The sequence below is a fragment of the Chlamydotis macqueenii genome, chromosome 10, assembly GCF_036417535.1.
Source record: "Chlamydotis macqueenii isolate bChlMac1 chromosome 10, bChlMac1.mat, whole genome shotgun sequence".
Classification (NCBI taxonomy): Eukaryota; Metazoa; Chordata; class Aves; order Otidiformes; family Otididae; genus Chlamydotis; species Chlamydotis macqueenii.
In genome coordinates, this window is record NC_141565.1 from 4,671,442 (window position 1) to 4,688,907 (window position 17,466).

Below are 17,466 nucleotides of genomic sequence, written 5' to 3' on the forward strand. Positions count from 1 at the left end.
ATAATGACAACCAAGGGTCAAAGCGATCCTTTGCAAAATCAAGCTCAGCATGTAAGATGTCATGAACACCTCGGATTTTTTTATGTTTGATTTTTTCCCCCTCTCGGTAAAAATGTCAGGTTTTCACGGAAATAACAAGAATTGGGAAGGCTTTAAAAACAAAATCCTATTTACAGCCGAAAGAAACATTAGACTGTTCACTGGTTAATGTTCAATTTCAGAAAAAGATGATTTGTCCTAAATCTAACTGTTCATGGCGTGGCCGTGCCAGTGAAAAGACGTCAGCAGCTTTAGGAAAGGTGAAAGGAATACAGTGATACGGTATTGGTTTACAATCCCATTCCAGTAAATTCCCAGCCTTCTTACCTGGGAATTCCTACGTCAAGTCGGGGCCTGTAGAAGGGAATTCCTCTAATTTAACTCAAGTAAGTTCATCAGTGCCACTAAATTTTACAGAAAAGACCCAAGCTTGGAGCCAGCATCCCAAGATCCCGTGTCAACGGGTCCTTTTCCATACAAGATGCTAACTGGGGAGCAATAATCATCGCAAGGTAAATGCCAACACTGTTAACATCTTTGTTACAAAATCAAATAATAACGTTATTACAGAAAATCTACACGCATGGCTGGTAACTTGGTCTTGCTCAGGCGCGTTTTGTGGAAAAGTTCAAGACATATGCATTGGTTTTCTCCTAATTTACTGGTTTTCTCCTAATTTCACATTCCCCCTTTGGACACTCTGACCACATCCGTCTGCTCAGCTGCCACCAAATCTTGGCAGCGCCTGCATCCACAGGGAGCTTGACATTTTTGGTCCAAGTAAATCCTTAAGGAGCTGCAGCCCTTTTACACAGCTGCGAACCGTGGATTGTATCCCTTTCTCTGCCTGGTGGATATTTAAACGGGTCCCCTGCTCGCTGGGCAACTGATCTAATTATTACATTATCGTATATAAAAAGAACATGAAAACAAATGGCACCATCGCCATCAGTTTACGAAGGGCACGTGCTGCTCAGGCTTTCGGAAGAAGAGCTGGATGTGTCCATGGAAGGCAGCTCCTAGCTTCACATGCATATCAAAAATAAGCAAAATGGGGACAAGCAAGGCTTTCCTCTCAGTAGAAAAAGAGAGAAAGCAAATGACTGCTTCCCTGGGTAAAACCAAGGGTACGCGAGGCAAACAAATCAAGATAAAGCATGAAAAGAGAGAAGATGCGCAGACATTCACACCCAAAAGAGGGAGGCTGGGCTAACGAAAAAGAATTAGAGCCGCTCAGCTACGAGCAGAGATTTGACCTAGTTGGTTTGACTGAAACCTGATGTGAACATCCACATGACTGATTTTAAGAATCACTGCATATAACCTATTTAGAAAAAAAAAGAGGCAGCTGAGCAAAATGGGAGTTGCACTCCAGGTCAAAACGGCACTGGGTTTGACTCCAAAAAACGTAATTCCTAACGCTTACGGGTCAGCATAGAAGCGGCATGAGATAAGATCAAATATTAGCTGGTACATACTGCCTATCAGCCAGTCAGACTAGAAAATAGGACACTTTTAATAAATAAACAGAAAAAGAAGTGTCTGATGTGAAGGGCCTCTGGAAAATCCCACACTGGCGATGCTAAAACATCCGCCGAGCTCGGGAGTCTTATCGGTGGCAGCTTCGTAGCTCAAGAAGGGCCACATCCAACACGGGGAATGCCGTGTCAGACTCTGCTTTGACAAAACCTGCAAAGTACACTGCAAAGTCAAGATTAGGGAAAGCCTCAGCCCTCCACAAACCAGTTACTCTCCATCTTACTAGCATCACATCTAGATCAACCCAGAATCAGCAACAGGCTAACGCATCGGTGTCGCTCACGCTGCTGCATGAAGCACGGTTGTTGTGAAGCATCTACCACCTTATTAGCTAAACCCCACGTACGAAAGAGGGGTTTATGACTGATCTAAGCCAGGATCTCAGCCAAGCCCCTCAGAGCCACCGGCAACTGGCGTAACGGAAGAGCCTGCAGGTAACGATCTCAGTCCAATATATATCAAAGGGATTTCGGCTGAGATAGCTTTACAGGAGCAGGCACGCTGCAGGTTGAAAGATTTGAACAGGTCTCCTTTCAAGTGATATAACTGTTGGTGAGAACATTTACGATCTGGAACTTCAAAGCATTAAAATCTCTTGGGGATAAGTGGGGTGTTCGATATCCATTCTGCCTCGGCATCAGGGAAAATCTGTTTCCTCTGCGATAGCAGAAAACTACATGTAAATCTTCCAGAGACAGAGCCACAGCCACTTCTCGATTGTGATGCAATCGGCCGCACGGCACGAGAGGAGCGGCACACCCAGCTGCTGAAGGCCAGGAGGGCGCAGATGCAAAGCGGGAGCCCTGGCTCCACCACGCCTGGAGACACACGGCCCCTGGGGTGAACGCAGAGCAATCAGAGAGGTCCACTGGATTTCTGATCCAGCATCCGCATCTGTCTGGGTGCTTAGGAAGTACCTGGAAGATACAAGGCGAGGAGGACTGGTAGCTCTTCCAGTGTCTGAGTGCGGTCGGTAGGTCAGCTTTGGCCCATTGGTGCAGGGGAAGGCCAGCCCTGGAGCCCTTGAGGAGAGCTGGAAGGAGAGGAGGCAGCCAGCACCCCAGCCACTGGCCCAGGGGTACTGCCAAAGTGGGGGATGCTCAGCACGTCTGCCCGACTGCAGGACTCATCAAGTTCCCTGCGCTGAGCACACCAAACTCCACGTTAATTCAGGTGAGCGCTGGGGGTGGCCATGCTCGGGGGATCATAGAATCACAGAATGGTTTGGGTGGGAAGGGACCTGTAAAGCCCATCCAGTCCAGCCCCCCAGCAAGGAGCAGGGACATCTCCAACCAGATCAGGTTGCTCTGAGCCCCAGCCAACCTGGCCTGGAATGTTTCCAGGGATGGGCATCGACCACCTTTCTGGGCAACCTGGGCTAGTGTTCCACCGCCCTCAGTGTAAAAAATTTTTTTCCTTATATCCAGTCTGAGGGGATGCTGCAGGCTGGACGGTAAAGTGGGCTGCTGCCTGCAGAGCTCCTCTCCTCTTTATTGAAGGACTTGGAAGGTCTGCAAGAAATGATGAAGAGCCCTGCCACAGAGATACGGCTCTGCGACCAACACCAGGGAGCACGTAGCGAAACGGCGGCTGAAACGGGGATAAATGTCCCCAGAAGTCACAGTGAGGTGCGGGCTGGCACCGTCTCTTGAATCAGATTTCTACCTAGCTATTCCATGTTCGGCCTCCGTATCCTTCCCAGGTCCAACCGATTGCTGTGAGCAAGTAATTTACACGTGTTAAAAAGAATATAATTTATAAAGGGTCGTGACAATCTTGAAAATACTGTGCACATCACAAAGAAGAAGTATGACGGGAAGAGTACCCCAGCCAAGGAGCACCGCTCCCCTCTGCCTCCCTCCGCTCACATCTTCTAACCAAGCTCTAGCAATTAAAGAGCTGATTGCCTCAGCCACGTTGAACTAAAGACCTCAGTCCCAGTAGAGCCAAGGGCATGAATTACTGTGCTGTGTTTATGAAATGCCAGCAAAGCCAAAAGATAAACCACGGCATGAAGCTAAGGAATTTTTACGGCACGCGGCCCATGAAAGCTTATCCTGGAAATCTATGATTATAAACCACCTCCCCTCGAGAGCCTCTCTGATTTTAATTGGCAGCCACACAATTTTTTTTTTTTGTTTCAGTTGTTAACTATTCCCTAAAGCAATGTGGAATAAAGCTACGTGCTCTGGACTCAGTCCTGCGACACGCACTGCCTGGAGATGCCAAAAATGATGATGGAAACTTTCAGTAACGGCGACCGTAATGGACTCGGCTTCAATCTGTTTGCAGCGCTGGAAAAAACACACAAATATGCAGGACCACTACGGTATTTAGGTTTACATGAGGGAAAAAAAGTGAGAAAGTTTGCTAAAAAGAAAGTAAAAGTAGTAGGTGGAAGGGTAAGAAAGCGAAGTTTCCATGGCACCTGTGAGCATATTGGGGCCTCAGGCAATTAAACAGTGGAGCAAATAAAGCTACAGGAGTAAAAAGGAATCCTTCAAAAAGTAAAAAATTGTATCTAGATGAGGAAAAAAAAAACAAACCAAAATTTTGCCAAGCTAAATTCAAAAACCTAATAAAGCATACAAAAAAAAATCTCTTCAGGAACAACTCGTAAATTATGTCAAAAAAAAGCTTCTACAGCTTTAGAAATACAAAATCTGCCAAAGAATCTGGAAGACTGAAAGAAGACTGAAACACAACGGAAATATTTAATGAATGCAAGACTAAAACGAAAAGGTAAATCCAACCTTTGCCATGCTGTTTGCTAAGGAGAAATTTATGAAGGTTCCCACACCACAACCGTTTCATAGACAGGATTAGTCTGAAAAATCGTCTCAGTAGGAAAAATGTTAGGAGAAAAATCTAGAAAAAAAGAAAATAAGAAGTAAAAGATGGAGAAATAACAGAAAGCCTTCTTGTGGGTTAATAACTGATTGCGATTTAAGATGCCAAGGATAGAGGTAGGTGGTTAGGTTTCCACAAGCAGAGCTGCAGGACCCTGCCATGGGATAAATGGGATATATTCATAAATAGCTTGGGAAAGAGAGGAATAATGAAGGGATGAGTTTGCTGAGCCACACAAATTTATTCAGAGCATTCAAAGCTAAAACTGAATGCAGAGAGCTTTAGAAAGCTCTCCTGAAATGGATGTCTCAGAACACGGCAGCAGGCGAAATCCAAGGTCGAGAAATGCGGAGCAATGCACAGAAGAGAAGACAACGCTAGCCACGGGTAGCGATGGGCTCTAAATGAGACGCTGCTGCTCTGCAAAGAGTTCTTGAAGCCATTTTGGACAGTTCTCAGAAAATGTCAATGTAATGCTCATCAACAAATATAGCACGATCCACAAAAATATAGACAATTAGGTTATTCTGGGAAAAATGCACACTGGAAAGCAATTCAAAGAGAAGAGCAGAGGCAGCCCAATCCCTTGACTTGCTCCTGGCTTTTTCCCCTCCCGGAGAGTGGCACAAAGGTCTGGTTTTGCAAGGCTCCCTTTGAGTTTTAGGCTTGATTCAGTCCAGGAGCTGGAGGGATTTCTGCAGCTGTTGGCCCGTTGTGGATCAACACAATGACGTGAGAGGTCTCCTTGACGTGAGAATCACTCTGACATGAGAGGTCTCTCCGATATGAGAGTAGTTTGCTGCTGGTGGGTAAAAAGGGGTAAATCCCAGGGGTCTGGCTCCACCAGGACAGCATTCACGGTCCTGTCCACACCCTATGTTTTCTACAAAACCCTCAGCAGCAAGAAGTTTGCCTTAGACCATTAAGAAGCTGGGGAGACTGCATGGCCATTTTTTTTTGGACGAGTTCCACCCATGCTCCAAAATAAAGAGCTGATGCAAAAAAAAAAAAAAAGTATCATTATCCATCTCCGTGACAGCTTGAGTCAAGCAAACTCAGCCCGGAACAAGGAACAACACTCATTCCAGGCATAAAAAATAGGAAGATCCATCAGAAAGAGAAGTGCTGTTAAAAAAGAGGCGGTAATGACATACCAGAAAGAACCCGGCTTGTATTTTTAGAAAAAGGAAAGAAAAACCCAGTTAAAACAGCAATTTCCAAGAGAGGAAATCAGGCTACCATACTGCGGAACGACACACAGCTCCTGGTGACTGCAGCAAGCAGCAAGAGAAAAATCCTGACTTTGCAGCCCTATTTGTCTGAGCCTAGGCAAATGAAACATGAAACCGTATATATATATTATATTATTTTTTTTTTTGCGTCTGGGAAAAATTGTAGCATTTTTATCCATCCTGCAATTGTGTCTTTGCACCTCAACAGCATTTTAGCCATCTCATAATTGTCCCTCTAACTCCTCCCCAGGCCATTTAGCTCCTTAATTTTGTTGTTGTTGTTGCCTCAGGTTACCAGGAGAGCTGGCATCCAAGGTTTGGAAGAGTAATAAAGAGAAGATCATTTGGGCAGGGATTGAGGAAACAGGGATGGACTCAACCCGAAGAGCTCCGAGTACTGCGCACGTAGAGGGGTACACGGCAAAACTGATGAGCCTGCACTTTCCTGTGAGGAGGAGACACTCACGTCCAACATGGCTAGACACTCTTGGATGAAAACTTCACATCAAGCTGTGTTTGTCAGAAACACTCCTCAGCTGCAGAAGTTTCTCCATCCCTGACGTTCTCCACACCACCACAAATGGGCCAATAATGTCTATGATTGGAGACAAGACCATGGCTGCAAGTGCCTATGGGGGACACTGCCCTGGGGCTGCCATGTGAACAACAAACCAAGCTTGGAATTAAATGCATTTTTGTGTGTAAAACTTGTTATTCACAACAGGAAAGATAAAGCAAATGTGAAGAAGAATACGTTACCAATACTGTCAGACACGCCATCAACTTCAGCATTTCAAGCTGTTCAGTTTAAATGCACTTTTGAAACAGGAGAGTCTGAAATTTCCCTGAAATTTGCCAAATTCTTTATAGGATCAAAGGAAAACACTTCTCCAACGTCTGCAATTCTTTCAGGCGCCTTGTCCCTGCATGCATTTCCCCGCCGCACGTACCTCAGACCAGAACATTTGTCCCCGAAGAGACTGACGCATCCGCACACTTGATGTATCTGTCCTCACGCTCCCATCGAAAGGCTTAACTCGGCAGAAACGGAAGCGGGGAAAATCTAAGGCTGAGAAGTTTACTTGATAAGTGAATCGGATTTTAGATCTGTCGGTAAGTAGGAGGCATTTCATTACTAGCCAAAGCAGCTAGTTGGTTTTGTCTGCACACGTCAAAAGCAAAGAAAGACGTGATAATTTGTTAATTCAGAGTGCTTGTGTATTTTTACTTAATAAACGAAAATTAAGTTGGTCATTATGAACACAAGTTGGATGAAACCGAGTTGCATAGCCATCAGGAATCATCTCCTAATCCATTAAGCAGTGCAGCTAGGAGACGCTTCAAGAGGAGAAAGGCAGATAAAATAAAGTACAAAAGGGACACCTAAAGAGATAATTCTTCGGATTTTTTCTCCCAGAGTGATAATTTCTGGATACCTTATTTTTGCCAAGTTAAGGCAATCAGTGACATGTAACCTAGTAACACGGACCATCTTCTCCACTCGAACAAGAACTGATGTTCCATCATAACTGCAGCGTAACCAGTCAAAACCTAACCCAGTAAAGGGAAACAACCCGTCTTTCCTTGCGAGCTCCCCAGCTCCAGGATAACCAAGGAGAACATCCACAACAATTTGCAGACAGGGTGGAGAAGGAGAAAGCTTGGAAATTTCCACTCTTTAGGACTACAGGGCTGCCCTAAATAAATACCAAGGGACAGCCAGACAGATGCTGAGCAGCACGGACCGATTTACAGCGATGCAAGCAGAACCCAGCATCGCCTCCTCACGTACGCCGGCGCCAGGAGTATTTACGGAAAGCTACCGATGCCGCCTGGCCCCGACACGATGTGCTCCGGCACTATCTGCTGCAGACATCTCGCAAGTCTGTATCAGAGGAGACGCAGCCCAGGCATGTGTTTCAGGAGCAGCCGCAGAGCGGTTTCCCCACCCTCCTAAGAGATGTTCCCAGCAGAGGATCAGAGGAGAGCGGAGAAGGTCTGCAAGGGCAGCGGTCCAAAGGATCGCTACCAAAACCTGCCTGGTCTGTCAAGAAAATTTGCTGTGAAGGGGTAAAAAGAAACCCAGAATACGGTGGCTTACCGTCGGTGGGCAGGAGACAACAAAGCCGACGCGCTTTGGAGGAAATACAGGAGAGATCTGCGCACTTCAAGGGCAACACGTGGTTCGCCGCATCCTATCGCTGGTCCTACACGGACCACATGAATGGGTCCCAATCTCGGAGCACCACAAGTCCCACATTTGGAATCGATAACACAGCAGAAGTGGGCAAGCCACTGAAAAAGCATACTGCACAGGTAAAATGGAAAAAACCCGCATTACTCCATCCTGTAGACTGGCAGTTATTGCCAAGCACGATGAGAAAGGTTCAGGTTGTGCTCAAACTCACTCGATCACACCCAGCCTGGCCAGGGCATCGCTAGCATCGCGTCGCCCAGCGCAGCCCAAACGTACCTGGACGGGCTTCAAACCATCAGCCTTTACTCCGGCAGTTAACTGGGAGTTCAGTGTTTAAAGGAAAAAAATAAAGAAAGAAAGAAAAAACCCAACCAAACAACAATTTGTCTCCCTAAGAAGATTAATAGGTGCATTTAAAGAAATCAGTCTGTAGGCTTAATGAGAAAGAGGCAGCGAAATCCTAAATGTGAGACCTCCTACAGTTTTCCAGTCCAGCTGTACAATCAAATAATAGTTTATGTAACTAGGATTGGAACAAAATAAATTAAAAGTGATTTCATGTTTCATCAAAGGAAAAAAGTACAGTTTGGAGTCAACGTGGAAAAAGCTCCAGTTCAGCGCTGCCTTCTCCCCAAGCCTTTCATAAGCTTCGTATTATCAGCTGATTTGTTTTTTTCACCAGAGGAAGGCAAATTACCAAGTCCCTTAAGAATTTATTATAGGTTTCCAAATTTCAACTATTCCTACTTTATAACTCATAACTTCACATATCTGTAACTGAAATGTTTTCTTTAGGAGATGAAAGGTAAAAAAAAAAACAACCTCATGCTGTTTTCCCCAGGCTGCAGTCTGTTTTTTCTGTTTTAAAAAAAAAAAAAGTGGTTAACAGCTACAACATGTCAATCTCCGAAAGCAATTCCCACACACAATTTCATCCTTTCACAGACATTAAATATGGCAAAATCTCTTCATACTCCTCACGTCTAGACTGATGGAGGAAGGACCCAAGCTACCAACAGACTCTTTCTCATACTGGGGAGCCCAGTGTGGACCCAGTTGGGTCTCACAGGGGCTGGTGAGAGGGGTAGGACCCCCTTGAATCCACTTAATAACAGAAAAAGCCATGTCCAACATTGACTTCATGCCCATGTTCAACTAGAGTACGCTGAGGAGCATCCTGAGACCACGTCAGAAGTCATGTACTCCAACCATCTTCTAACAGAGCTCAAAATCCATAAATAAAGCCAAATTCCTAAATAAATCTCCACATACACGACACCACAACCCTCAGGAGAGCATCGGTCCTGCACAGGGACGTCCACTGGAGCCAGGCTCTGAGCTTGGCAACAGCCACACGTCCCTCTCGGCAACTGGAGAAGCTTGTGAGCCCTCAGTGCCAGGAAAGACTCAAAGCAGGCTGAAAAGCAATATTCTACTGGCAGGGAAGTTAAAAAAAAAGAAAAAGGTTCAAAGGCTGCTCTCGGTTGTTGACACCTGGCCTCTGAAAGTCTCCCCACCCTGTAACACCTACACAGACGTCCGTGCCTCTGGCGCCCTGGGCCGGCTGGAGGAGGACACGCCAACCTCAAACACACCGGCTGAAACACTGAATTCTGTCACATCCGCACCGAGCAACATTTTGGTCCACAGTGATCTTTTTTCCACGGCCTTCAGAGGAGCTGTCAAACCCTCATCTCAAAGCTCTTCAGCGTGGGAAACTGTTTTGTCACATCTGAGAGACTGTGGTCCCTAGCAGGTCCTGGAGGCAAGTGAAGAACGGTTAGTCATACCCGCTCCAAAAACCTCCAAATTCAGCAACGTTTCTCAAGCAGCATGGATGCATTTTCCCTTTTGAGCACCCAAAAAAAGGGGAACGCGCCCGAGAGGAGGGCAGGAGATGCACGCTCAGGCAGCAGAGGTTCAGGTGACTGCAGGTGGGATGCGGCAGCCTGCGCCTCGCGTGAGGGTTCAGAAGCTGCGGGATATCTCGGGCTGAAGTCGCAGCCCAGCACCAAAGACCAATCCTCACCGAAGTCCTTACCTCCTGTACCACCCCGCCGCTTGGCCGCAAACATGGAGGAGAGGAGCACGGTGTACAAGGGTAGGACCATCACGTTATCTCCAAAGGTTCAGCTTTGACCCGGCCATGCAACGTGCCTCGTTGTCTGGCTGCAGAACCAGAAATGAGGGACTGTCCCTGTCACCACCGCTCCCTGCTGCGAAACCAGCGGGCCACGGTGGCCTGGATCCAAGTCTTTGAAGGTGTCGTTGTACCTCAGGAAGAGATACGGAAGTAAAACCACACCTGCATATCTCAAACATGTGGACTACTGCAACATAGAGCCTCTCATTTAAGATCTTCATCGTTACCTCGCTAGTGGGACCATACAATGGGGTGTCTAATGGTGTCTACTCCGGCCCAGAGGTCTCCTCCAGCCCTGTGCTCCTACCTTTGCCCGTCCTGCTGCAGTCACTTGGCTCTTGGACATATGAGCCCACCACCAGCAAGCACCAATGGTCTCTGAGTGGAGACGTTCATCTCAGGTAAAGGTGTAAAGGTTCTTCCTGCCATCAGGAAGCGAGAGGAGGACAAGGGCAGGCTGCTGAGGCCACCTGTGAGCTACGGGTTTTCAAGGAGGACTGCTGCTGCAGGAGACACTAAGGACACCGGCCCAGGTTGCCCAGAGAGGTGGTGGAAGCCCCATCCCTGGAAACATTCCAGGCCAGGTTGGACGAGGTTCTGAGCAACCTGATCTGGTTGGAGATGTCCCTGCTCCTTGCAGGGGGGTTGGACTGGATGGGCTTTGAACATCCCTTCCCACCCAAAGCCTTCTGTGATTCTACGACACGGATGGGAGAAAGGTCTGGGAACAGACTGGGCAGGAGAGGTTTTGTTTTTTTTTTGCCGTAACTCTTCTCAGACTTTACTCCATTAAATATACACGCGTTTCTATTCTATAGACAATGACCTAGAAACACAACTAAATCATTGCTGACAAAAGCAAATGCACCAAACTATTTAATCACAGCTTCGCGGAGAATAAAGGCACCGCGAACAGCTAATCTGCCGTGCATCGCAGAAACGGTCGTTATGGGCTGAGGGTACATTCTAGGAGGTGAAGCTTTTCTTTAAGCCTTGTGTGATCATATATCCCACCGCACCCTCTGGTAGCCGGCTTCTAGGGTTATTTACGCTGTTTACATACTTTTCATTGCTGTTTGGCTAGGCCGGACCTCTCAACCCCAGATTTTGGTCTGCCTTCACTAGCCATCGTACGCTCTTTACCACCCAGTGCCAGAAGTCAGGCTGGGTGTCATACCTTCACCTCTCATCTCAAGCCAACCACGACACTTCAAAAAAGAAGAGAAAATGAAACAAAAGTCCTGTTCAGATGTGGCTTTTCTTGACCTGCTGCTCCTCTGAGGAGCTCAGCATGGGCAGGGAGCTGCTATCTCCTTCCCCATCAACCCATGGCCCCCAGTCTGTTAACGAGGCTGGGGTCTACCTTCGGTATCAAGAGCGCCCGAAGCTACAAAGAGGCCAAGAGTCCACGAGATACCATCACCAGCATCGTTAGGTCAACTAAATACGAGCAGAGCACTGGTGAGGAGCTCCCCAGGAACACTGCTTCCGCTCTCGCTGTAAAGCACGGGCCAGCATTAACAGGAGCCAACAATGCTGCTCCCTCTTGTAGGCTCCTAAACAGCTCACGGGGGTGCCGGGTGTGCTCGGCGAGGAGCCAGCTCACTGTATTTAAGAAAAACTTTCCGGTGTCAGCGACATGAAAAGCAGTACGGCTTGCCCAGCGATGACTGACAGGCTGCACAGCAGCGCTTTGGGGTCACGCCAAAGCTCAGCACCTCCAGGCTCTAAAAAAGCCAAAAAAAAAAAACCTGTTCACAAGAACAGTGGTGCCCATGGATGGATGCAAAAATAACAAATCTGTCATTCAAGCAGACATTTGAAAACACAGCGATGGCTCAACAGCGACTATCTCCATCTCAAGAAAATATGTGCAATATTCATAACGGTTTACAATGAGTGGGACCGGGATGGCCAGCAGCACTTGCGGCCACTCACCAGCCGAAAAAAAAACCCGAGCGGCAGCCAGGAGCTCATTAGCGCAGACGATGTGATAATCTTATTTCCACATCCAGTCAAAAACCAGAACACCATCGCCGTGGAGCCCGCTTCACCCTACCGAGCTGCCCGGTTCTAGGAAATGCTGTTTGCACCCCAACTGCCCGTTGCGTCCTTCTGAAGGCGCAGCTCGTACGCGAGGAAACGGGTCTGACGCTACTACGGGATGTCTGAAAAACCCCCTCGGCCGACGGCGAGCCGCTGTGCCAGCCACGCCAGGGAAGCAGCGCAGAGGGAGAGGCAGGGTCTGCGGCAGGCAGGCTGGGTTTTTTGGGCAGGTAGGTGTCCAGATGCACATTGGGTATTCCCCAAACCAGTATGAGCCGCAGGAGCACGCCACAGCGCTGAACACCTGCGTGCACTGAATGGGAAATACGATAGGAAGCATCAAAACATGCGCTTGATTCGCACAGCAGAGAAAAGAAACAGCTTTATCCCGGCGCGTGGGAGAAGCAGAAGCCAGCCTGTCACGCCGCTCAGCATGACCCTCTGCTCCCAACGGAGCTGCGGCACCTCCCAACAGCAGCAGAAGAGGCTGACCACCAGTGCTCGGGATTTCGGGACACGGAAAGAGGCCCTGCCGCAGCTGCCAAAGACCTCTCCAACTGTTCAACCAGCACAAGCCAAGCGAGAGAAGGAAACGGACCCTTACGAGCCCTCCCACCTCCTTTCCGAGCAGCAGCGGACAGCGTGGGTGCACCCAGGGTAAAGCAGCATCCCTCCAGCACAACACCCAGGCGGGCGGCGGCGGTGAGAAACCCCGACCCGCGAAGCAGATTGCAAATCTGTGTGTTTGTTTTGGAAATAAAGGCATTAATATTTGATGCCAAACATTCTGAATATTGATGAGCGCCTTCACAGAAGAGGTTCTGGAGTGAATTAAGCACCCAGAATTGTGCCACCGAAACTCAGCGGCCTAACGGCTGCTGTCAGAGCTACCAAGTGTGTAAAGCACCGCTCGCCGAAGGGAAGGCGCTGCGGCCGATGCCGCCTGCCCATCGCGGGAGAGAAAGATGAACTGAAGCCCAGGGGGATATTTAACACGGCAAATATTTTGACTTGATCAGTCAAGTAAGCCATTTCGTACTCCTCCTTCCACGTTTTATTTTGCAACGTGTCTGCAGGGTCCTGCTGAGGGCTCAGCAGCACACGGAAGCAAATACGGAGCTGGCTCCCCCGACACGCGTGAGCCCTGCCCAGAGCCTGGTTTGCCATCACACAGCCCCGTCTTGTTTCTAGCACAGTCGTATGAAAACGGACATCGACTGCTCGTTTCTGCAAGCTAGTGAAAAGCGCCCATTTAAAAAGAAATGGGGAAATGGGGAAAATGGGGAAAAGAAATTATTTTTCTTAAGAATTGCTTTTATGGATACACTTACTGCCTACTATTGCTATGGTACTTATGCGAGAAAATAAGCCAACACCCAGCAAGTGCAACCACTCAGTACTGGAAACTTCCCTTCTTGGTCGCTTCAAGACCTTCAACTGGCAGCAAGCCTACCTCGACTCTTGAAAAATTCTGGGGGGGTTCAATAACGCAGCTTATTTATCACGGACAGCAAAGATCCCCGCGGTCTCTGCTGTCGTGCCGTGGAAGAAAGCTTCCTCCCGGCCCCCAAGCCCAGCAGCCAGCCCAGCTGTTTGCAACCCATGCCTCTGGAGGAACGGCAAGGCTAAAAGCACCGCCGCTCCCACCCACAGCCCCGGTGTTTGTGGCCGGTCCTCAATGCTTCCCAGGAGACCGACCCTCTTCCCCTCTCCCATCGTTCAGCCTTAGCGCATGCAGCCAGGCATCAAAAAAGTCTTTTTGAGCTCCGCAGCCGAGCAGCAGAGAGACCAAAAACCTGAATCAACCGGGCAGAAATCAGGCAAACACGACCCGGAGCAGCAAAATAAAGTCTCCCTTCAGGATATCAGGAGAACCAGTCACCTAAAGCACCGTGCCCTCTGATTCAGCATCGCCTCGCCCGACAACCAGAGCTGGGCACAACCCCTGAGGTGAGATTTCAGCAGCGCCTCACAAAAGGGCCAGGTCTTGCCATCCGCGCCGAAAATACCTCGCCCAATGCGCTCCTGTACGGCGTCTGCCTCTCTCAGAGCCGCAGGGTGAGGCTGGCAGAGCCTGACCGCCCCACAGCCGAGCACCGCGCGCATTCTCCCTTCACCCTCCGGCACCTCCGCGCCTCACCCTGAGCACGCCAGCGGAAAAGCGGCGTTTAGGAATACTGGGAGATGTTGCAACCCAGGGAGAAGATGCTACTTCTTACAAGATGCTTTCTGCTCTCTGAAGTCTCTCAATAGCGTACGAGCAGTTTCTAGAAAACCATTGTTATGAATTTAAACACAAGACCCCGAAATCCAGCACACCACGTAAAGGTATTCGGACTATTTCCCTGTGTAACACAAAGCAAATTGTCAAAAATCACACAGAAGAGTGACGTTACTACAGTTTACGTTGACTTGCACAGAGACTTAGGTGACTTAATTCAGAGAAAAAAAATTAACTGCCCCAGTGTTGAGGGAAATTCACTTTCTTTTCCCTTGTCTCTTGGCAATTCTGGAGCAGCACTTTTTGTACCACACACCCGCGGCTCGGTCAGCACGAGCCACGCTTTGCCAAACCTTTTACAACATCTGGCCTGCCTTATGTGCCTGCTCCTGCATCTCACACAGACAACTTTCCTCTCCAGGCCTGTTTTTTCCTTTATTTCCACTTTATCACCTCAAATGAAAATCCCCAAATCTCAGCTCCCCACACCCCTCCCACGCTCAAGTTTTTAAACACTGGCACAGGTCAGCATCTTCCCCATCCCACCGCTGCTCCGCAGCAGTCTTCACCTCCAGCCTGCCGAGCCCCGCGCGACCCACCTCTTTAATTGCCTTAATTAACGGCAAGGGAGGGCGGCTCCCCGGGAGGGGCAGGAGCCTCAGCTCCGCATGCGAGGGCTTGGGCACGGCCAGCAACATCAACTCGGCGTTTTTGGCAGGAGAGGAGTGAGGACGGCCAGCGCCGCAGGACTGCGCTCCTCCACCCCACCGGTCCCGTGTGCTCTCGGACCCCCGCAGCCCCTGGGACCCCCAGCCCGGTACCCAACAGCAAACCCAGGCGGCAATGGGGGAGCCCCACGGCGGCGCCAAAAACAGACAGAGGCGGCAGATGTGCATGGGTCCCTCAGCCGATCTCGTTACGCCGGCCTAAGCAGCCACGCAAGCGTTTAATTGGAAATTGTTACGAGCAGCCTACAAACGAGTTTTCGCTGGTAGAATCTGAAGCAGAGGGGTCGGTGACTCTTTCGCATGGAGAACTGGAAAAATGTAAAGGAAAACAGGCACGATTTCACTCCGGGGTATTTTTTCACGCTCCCCGTGTAAAAGCTACCACAGATTTTAGGAAGAAAAGCTGCCTGCAGCTCAGCCACCCCGGAGGATCCCTGAATCCCGTCTGGATGTGAAGGTGCAGCTGCAAGCGGTGATTGCAGCCTCCCACTGGTGTTTTCCCCGTTGGAAATAACAACGCGACCGGCCACGCGAGCCAAGCTCATCACCGCACGGACGAGGTGGAGAGTCCAAAATGCCAGCCACCACCCCAGCCATGCGCCATAGGCAAACTGCCCGCCACGTCCCCCGCATCCCCTCACGCAACTTTCTCCTCCTCAGGTTGATTTTTCCACAGGATGGTATTTTAGGATAGGCTGCTTTTTTTAAGGACTGTCTCCAATCCCGCGCCTGCTCCCGAAGCGTCTCCCTCCCATCCTCGTGGAGGGAGAGCGGCCGGGCGCGCTTCCCCGCGAGGTTTTGCACCGATGGCTCCTGGCAGGGCCGCACGTCCTTCCCGTTACATAACGATCTCCCCCATTTGGTGCCGGCTCCCATTGGGGTGGCTGCGTTGGCTGCCACCCGTGTCACCCCCACCCCGGCTGGACCCCCCCAACCCGCTCCCCGGCTTTCGGCTTGCTGCCCACCGTTTATCACAGCCCTGCAAACCCCTGGGTGCCCTCGTGGGTGCAGCCCCCTGTCCTCCGAGCTGCACCCCAAATCCTGCCCCCAGCTCTGGGTGCTGCTCGCCGCCCCATCCTCACCCAGGACCCCTCCATCTCACTGCTCCTGCGCGTGACCTGGGCCCCCCAACCCCCCATCGTGTCCCGTCCCCCCAACTCCTCCTCACCCCGCTCTCACGGGGCAGCACCCCGCCAACCCCACTCCCTCCAGGAGGACACAGCGTCCCCCCTCCCGCGCCCAGCCCCAAACCGCGCCCTCGCCTTCCCCCAGCACCCACGGGTGCCCCCGAGCTGCCGGCTCCCCGGGGGCTGCTCCCCTCGAGTCGGGTGCCCCCGTCTCCTCCCTAAGCCCCCTCCACCTCTGCTTCCCCCCCCGCGCCCCTCTCCTACCCCTCCCGCCTGCGCCCCGCCGCCCCCGCCCGCAGAGCACCCCCGCACCCCCCGCCGCCCCGCTGACCTGGGCCCGGCCGCGCTGCCTGGGAGCTGTCCGCCGCCGCCCGGTGCTGAAGGCGGCTTGGCGGTGGCGGCGGCGGCGGCGGGCGGCGGCGGGGCTCCGGCGGCGGCGGCGGCGGCGGCGGGCGGTATCTGCCCGTCGCCGCCGCCCTCCATGCTGGCCTCGTTGCCCATGGCGGGGCCGGGCGGGACCGCTCCCTCAGCGCAGCGCCGCCTCCGCCGCCATCAGCCCCGCGCCGCCATCGCCGCCTTTGCCTGACCCTCCCCCCCCCCGCCCGCCAACCTCTGCCGCCCCGCGCATGCGCCGCCCCGCGCCCGCCCGCCCGCGCCGCGGGCACGCGCGCCCGCCCGGCCAATCGCCGCCCGCCACACTCCCCCCCTCGCGCCTCCTTCCCCTCGCGCCGGCACGTGCCTCCCGCCCCCGCGGGCGTGCGCCCGGGCAGCCAATGGCGGCGCGGGGAGACGGCGGGCGCGCGGGAGCGCCCCGCTCCGCCCGCCGGCCAATCGGCGCGCGGAGGCGCGCGCGGCCGCCAGGCGGCGCCCCGCGAGCTCGGACCTTGGCAGCCAATGAGCATCCCCTCTCCCGTGAGGTCACACCCTGATGTCCAATGGGCGCTCACTCTCGCATGAGGTTACACCCTGACAGCCAATGAGCACCCACCTGCCCCCGAGGTCACGGCCTGGTGCTGGATGTCACATGCTACCAACCAATGAGCATCCTCCTCCCCTATGAAGTCATGGGCTGCCCCTGGACATCACAGCCTGCCAGCCAATGAGTGTCCTATGCCCCTGTGAGGTCATGGACTGCCTTGGGATGTCACAGCCTGGCAGCCACTGGTTGTCCTGCTCCCTGTAAGGTCACAGGCAGCCCTGTGATGTCACACACTACTGGCCAATGAGGACCCTGCTACCTCATGAGGTCAGTGGTTGGCCATGGAGGTCACTGACAGCCAGCCAATGAGCGTGCAGCTCACCTGTGAGGTCACGGGCTCTCCGCTGAGCCAAGGTTGCTCAGGC

At 51.4% G+C, this 17,466-nt stretch overlaps 1 protein-coding gene across 1 annotated transcript in view; it reads right to left on the reverse strand.

The window, feature by feature from the left end:
- BSN (bassoon presynaptic cytomatrix protein) overlaps positions 1-16,623 on the reverse strand; it is an 88,497-nt gene extending 71,874 nt beyond the window's left edge. Inside the window, exon 1 of the mRNA XM_086755564.1 lies at positions 16,454-16,623. Coding sequence (XP_086611690.1) covers positions 16,454-16,623 — 170 coding nt within the window. The remainder of the gene's footprint in view (positions 1-16,453) is intronic.
- Positions 16,624-17,466: the final 843 nt, after the last annotated feature.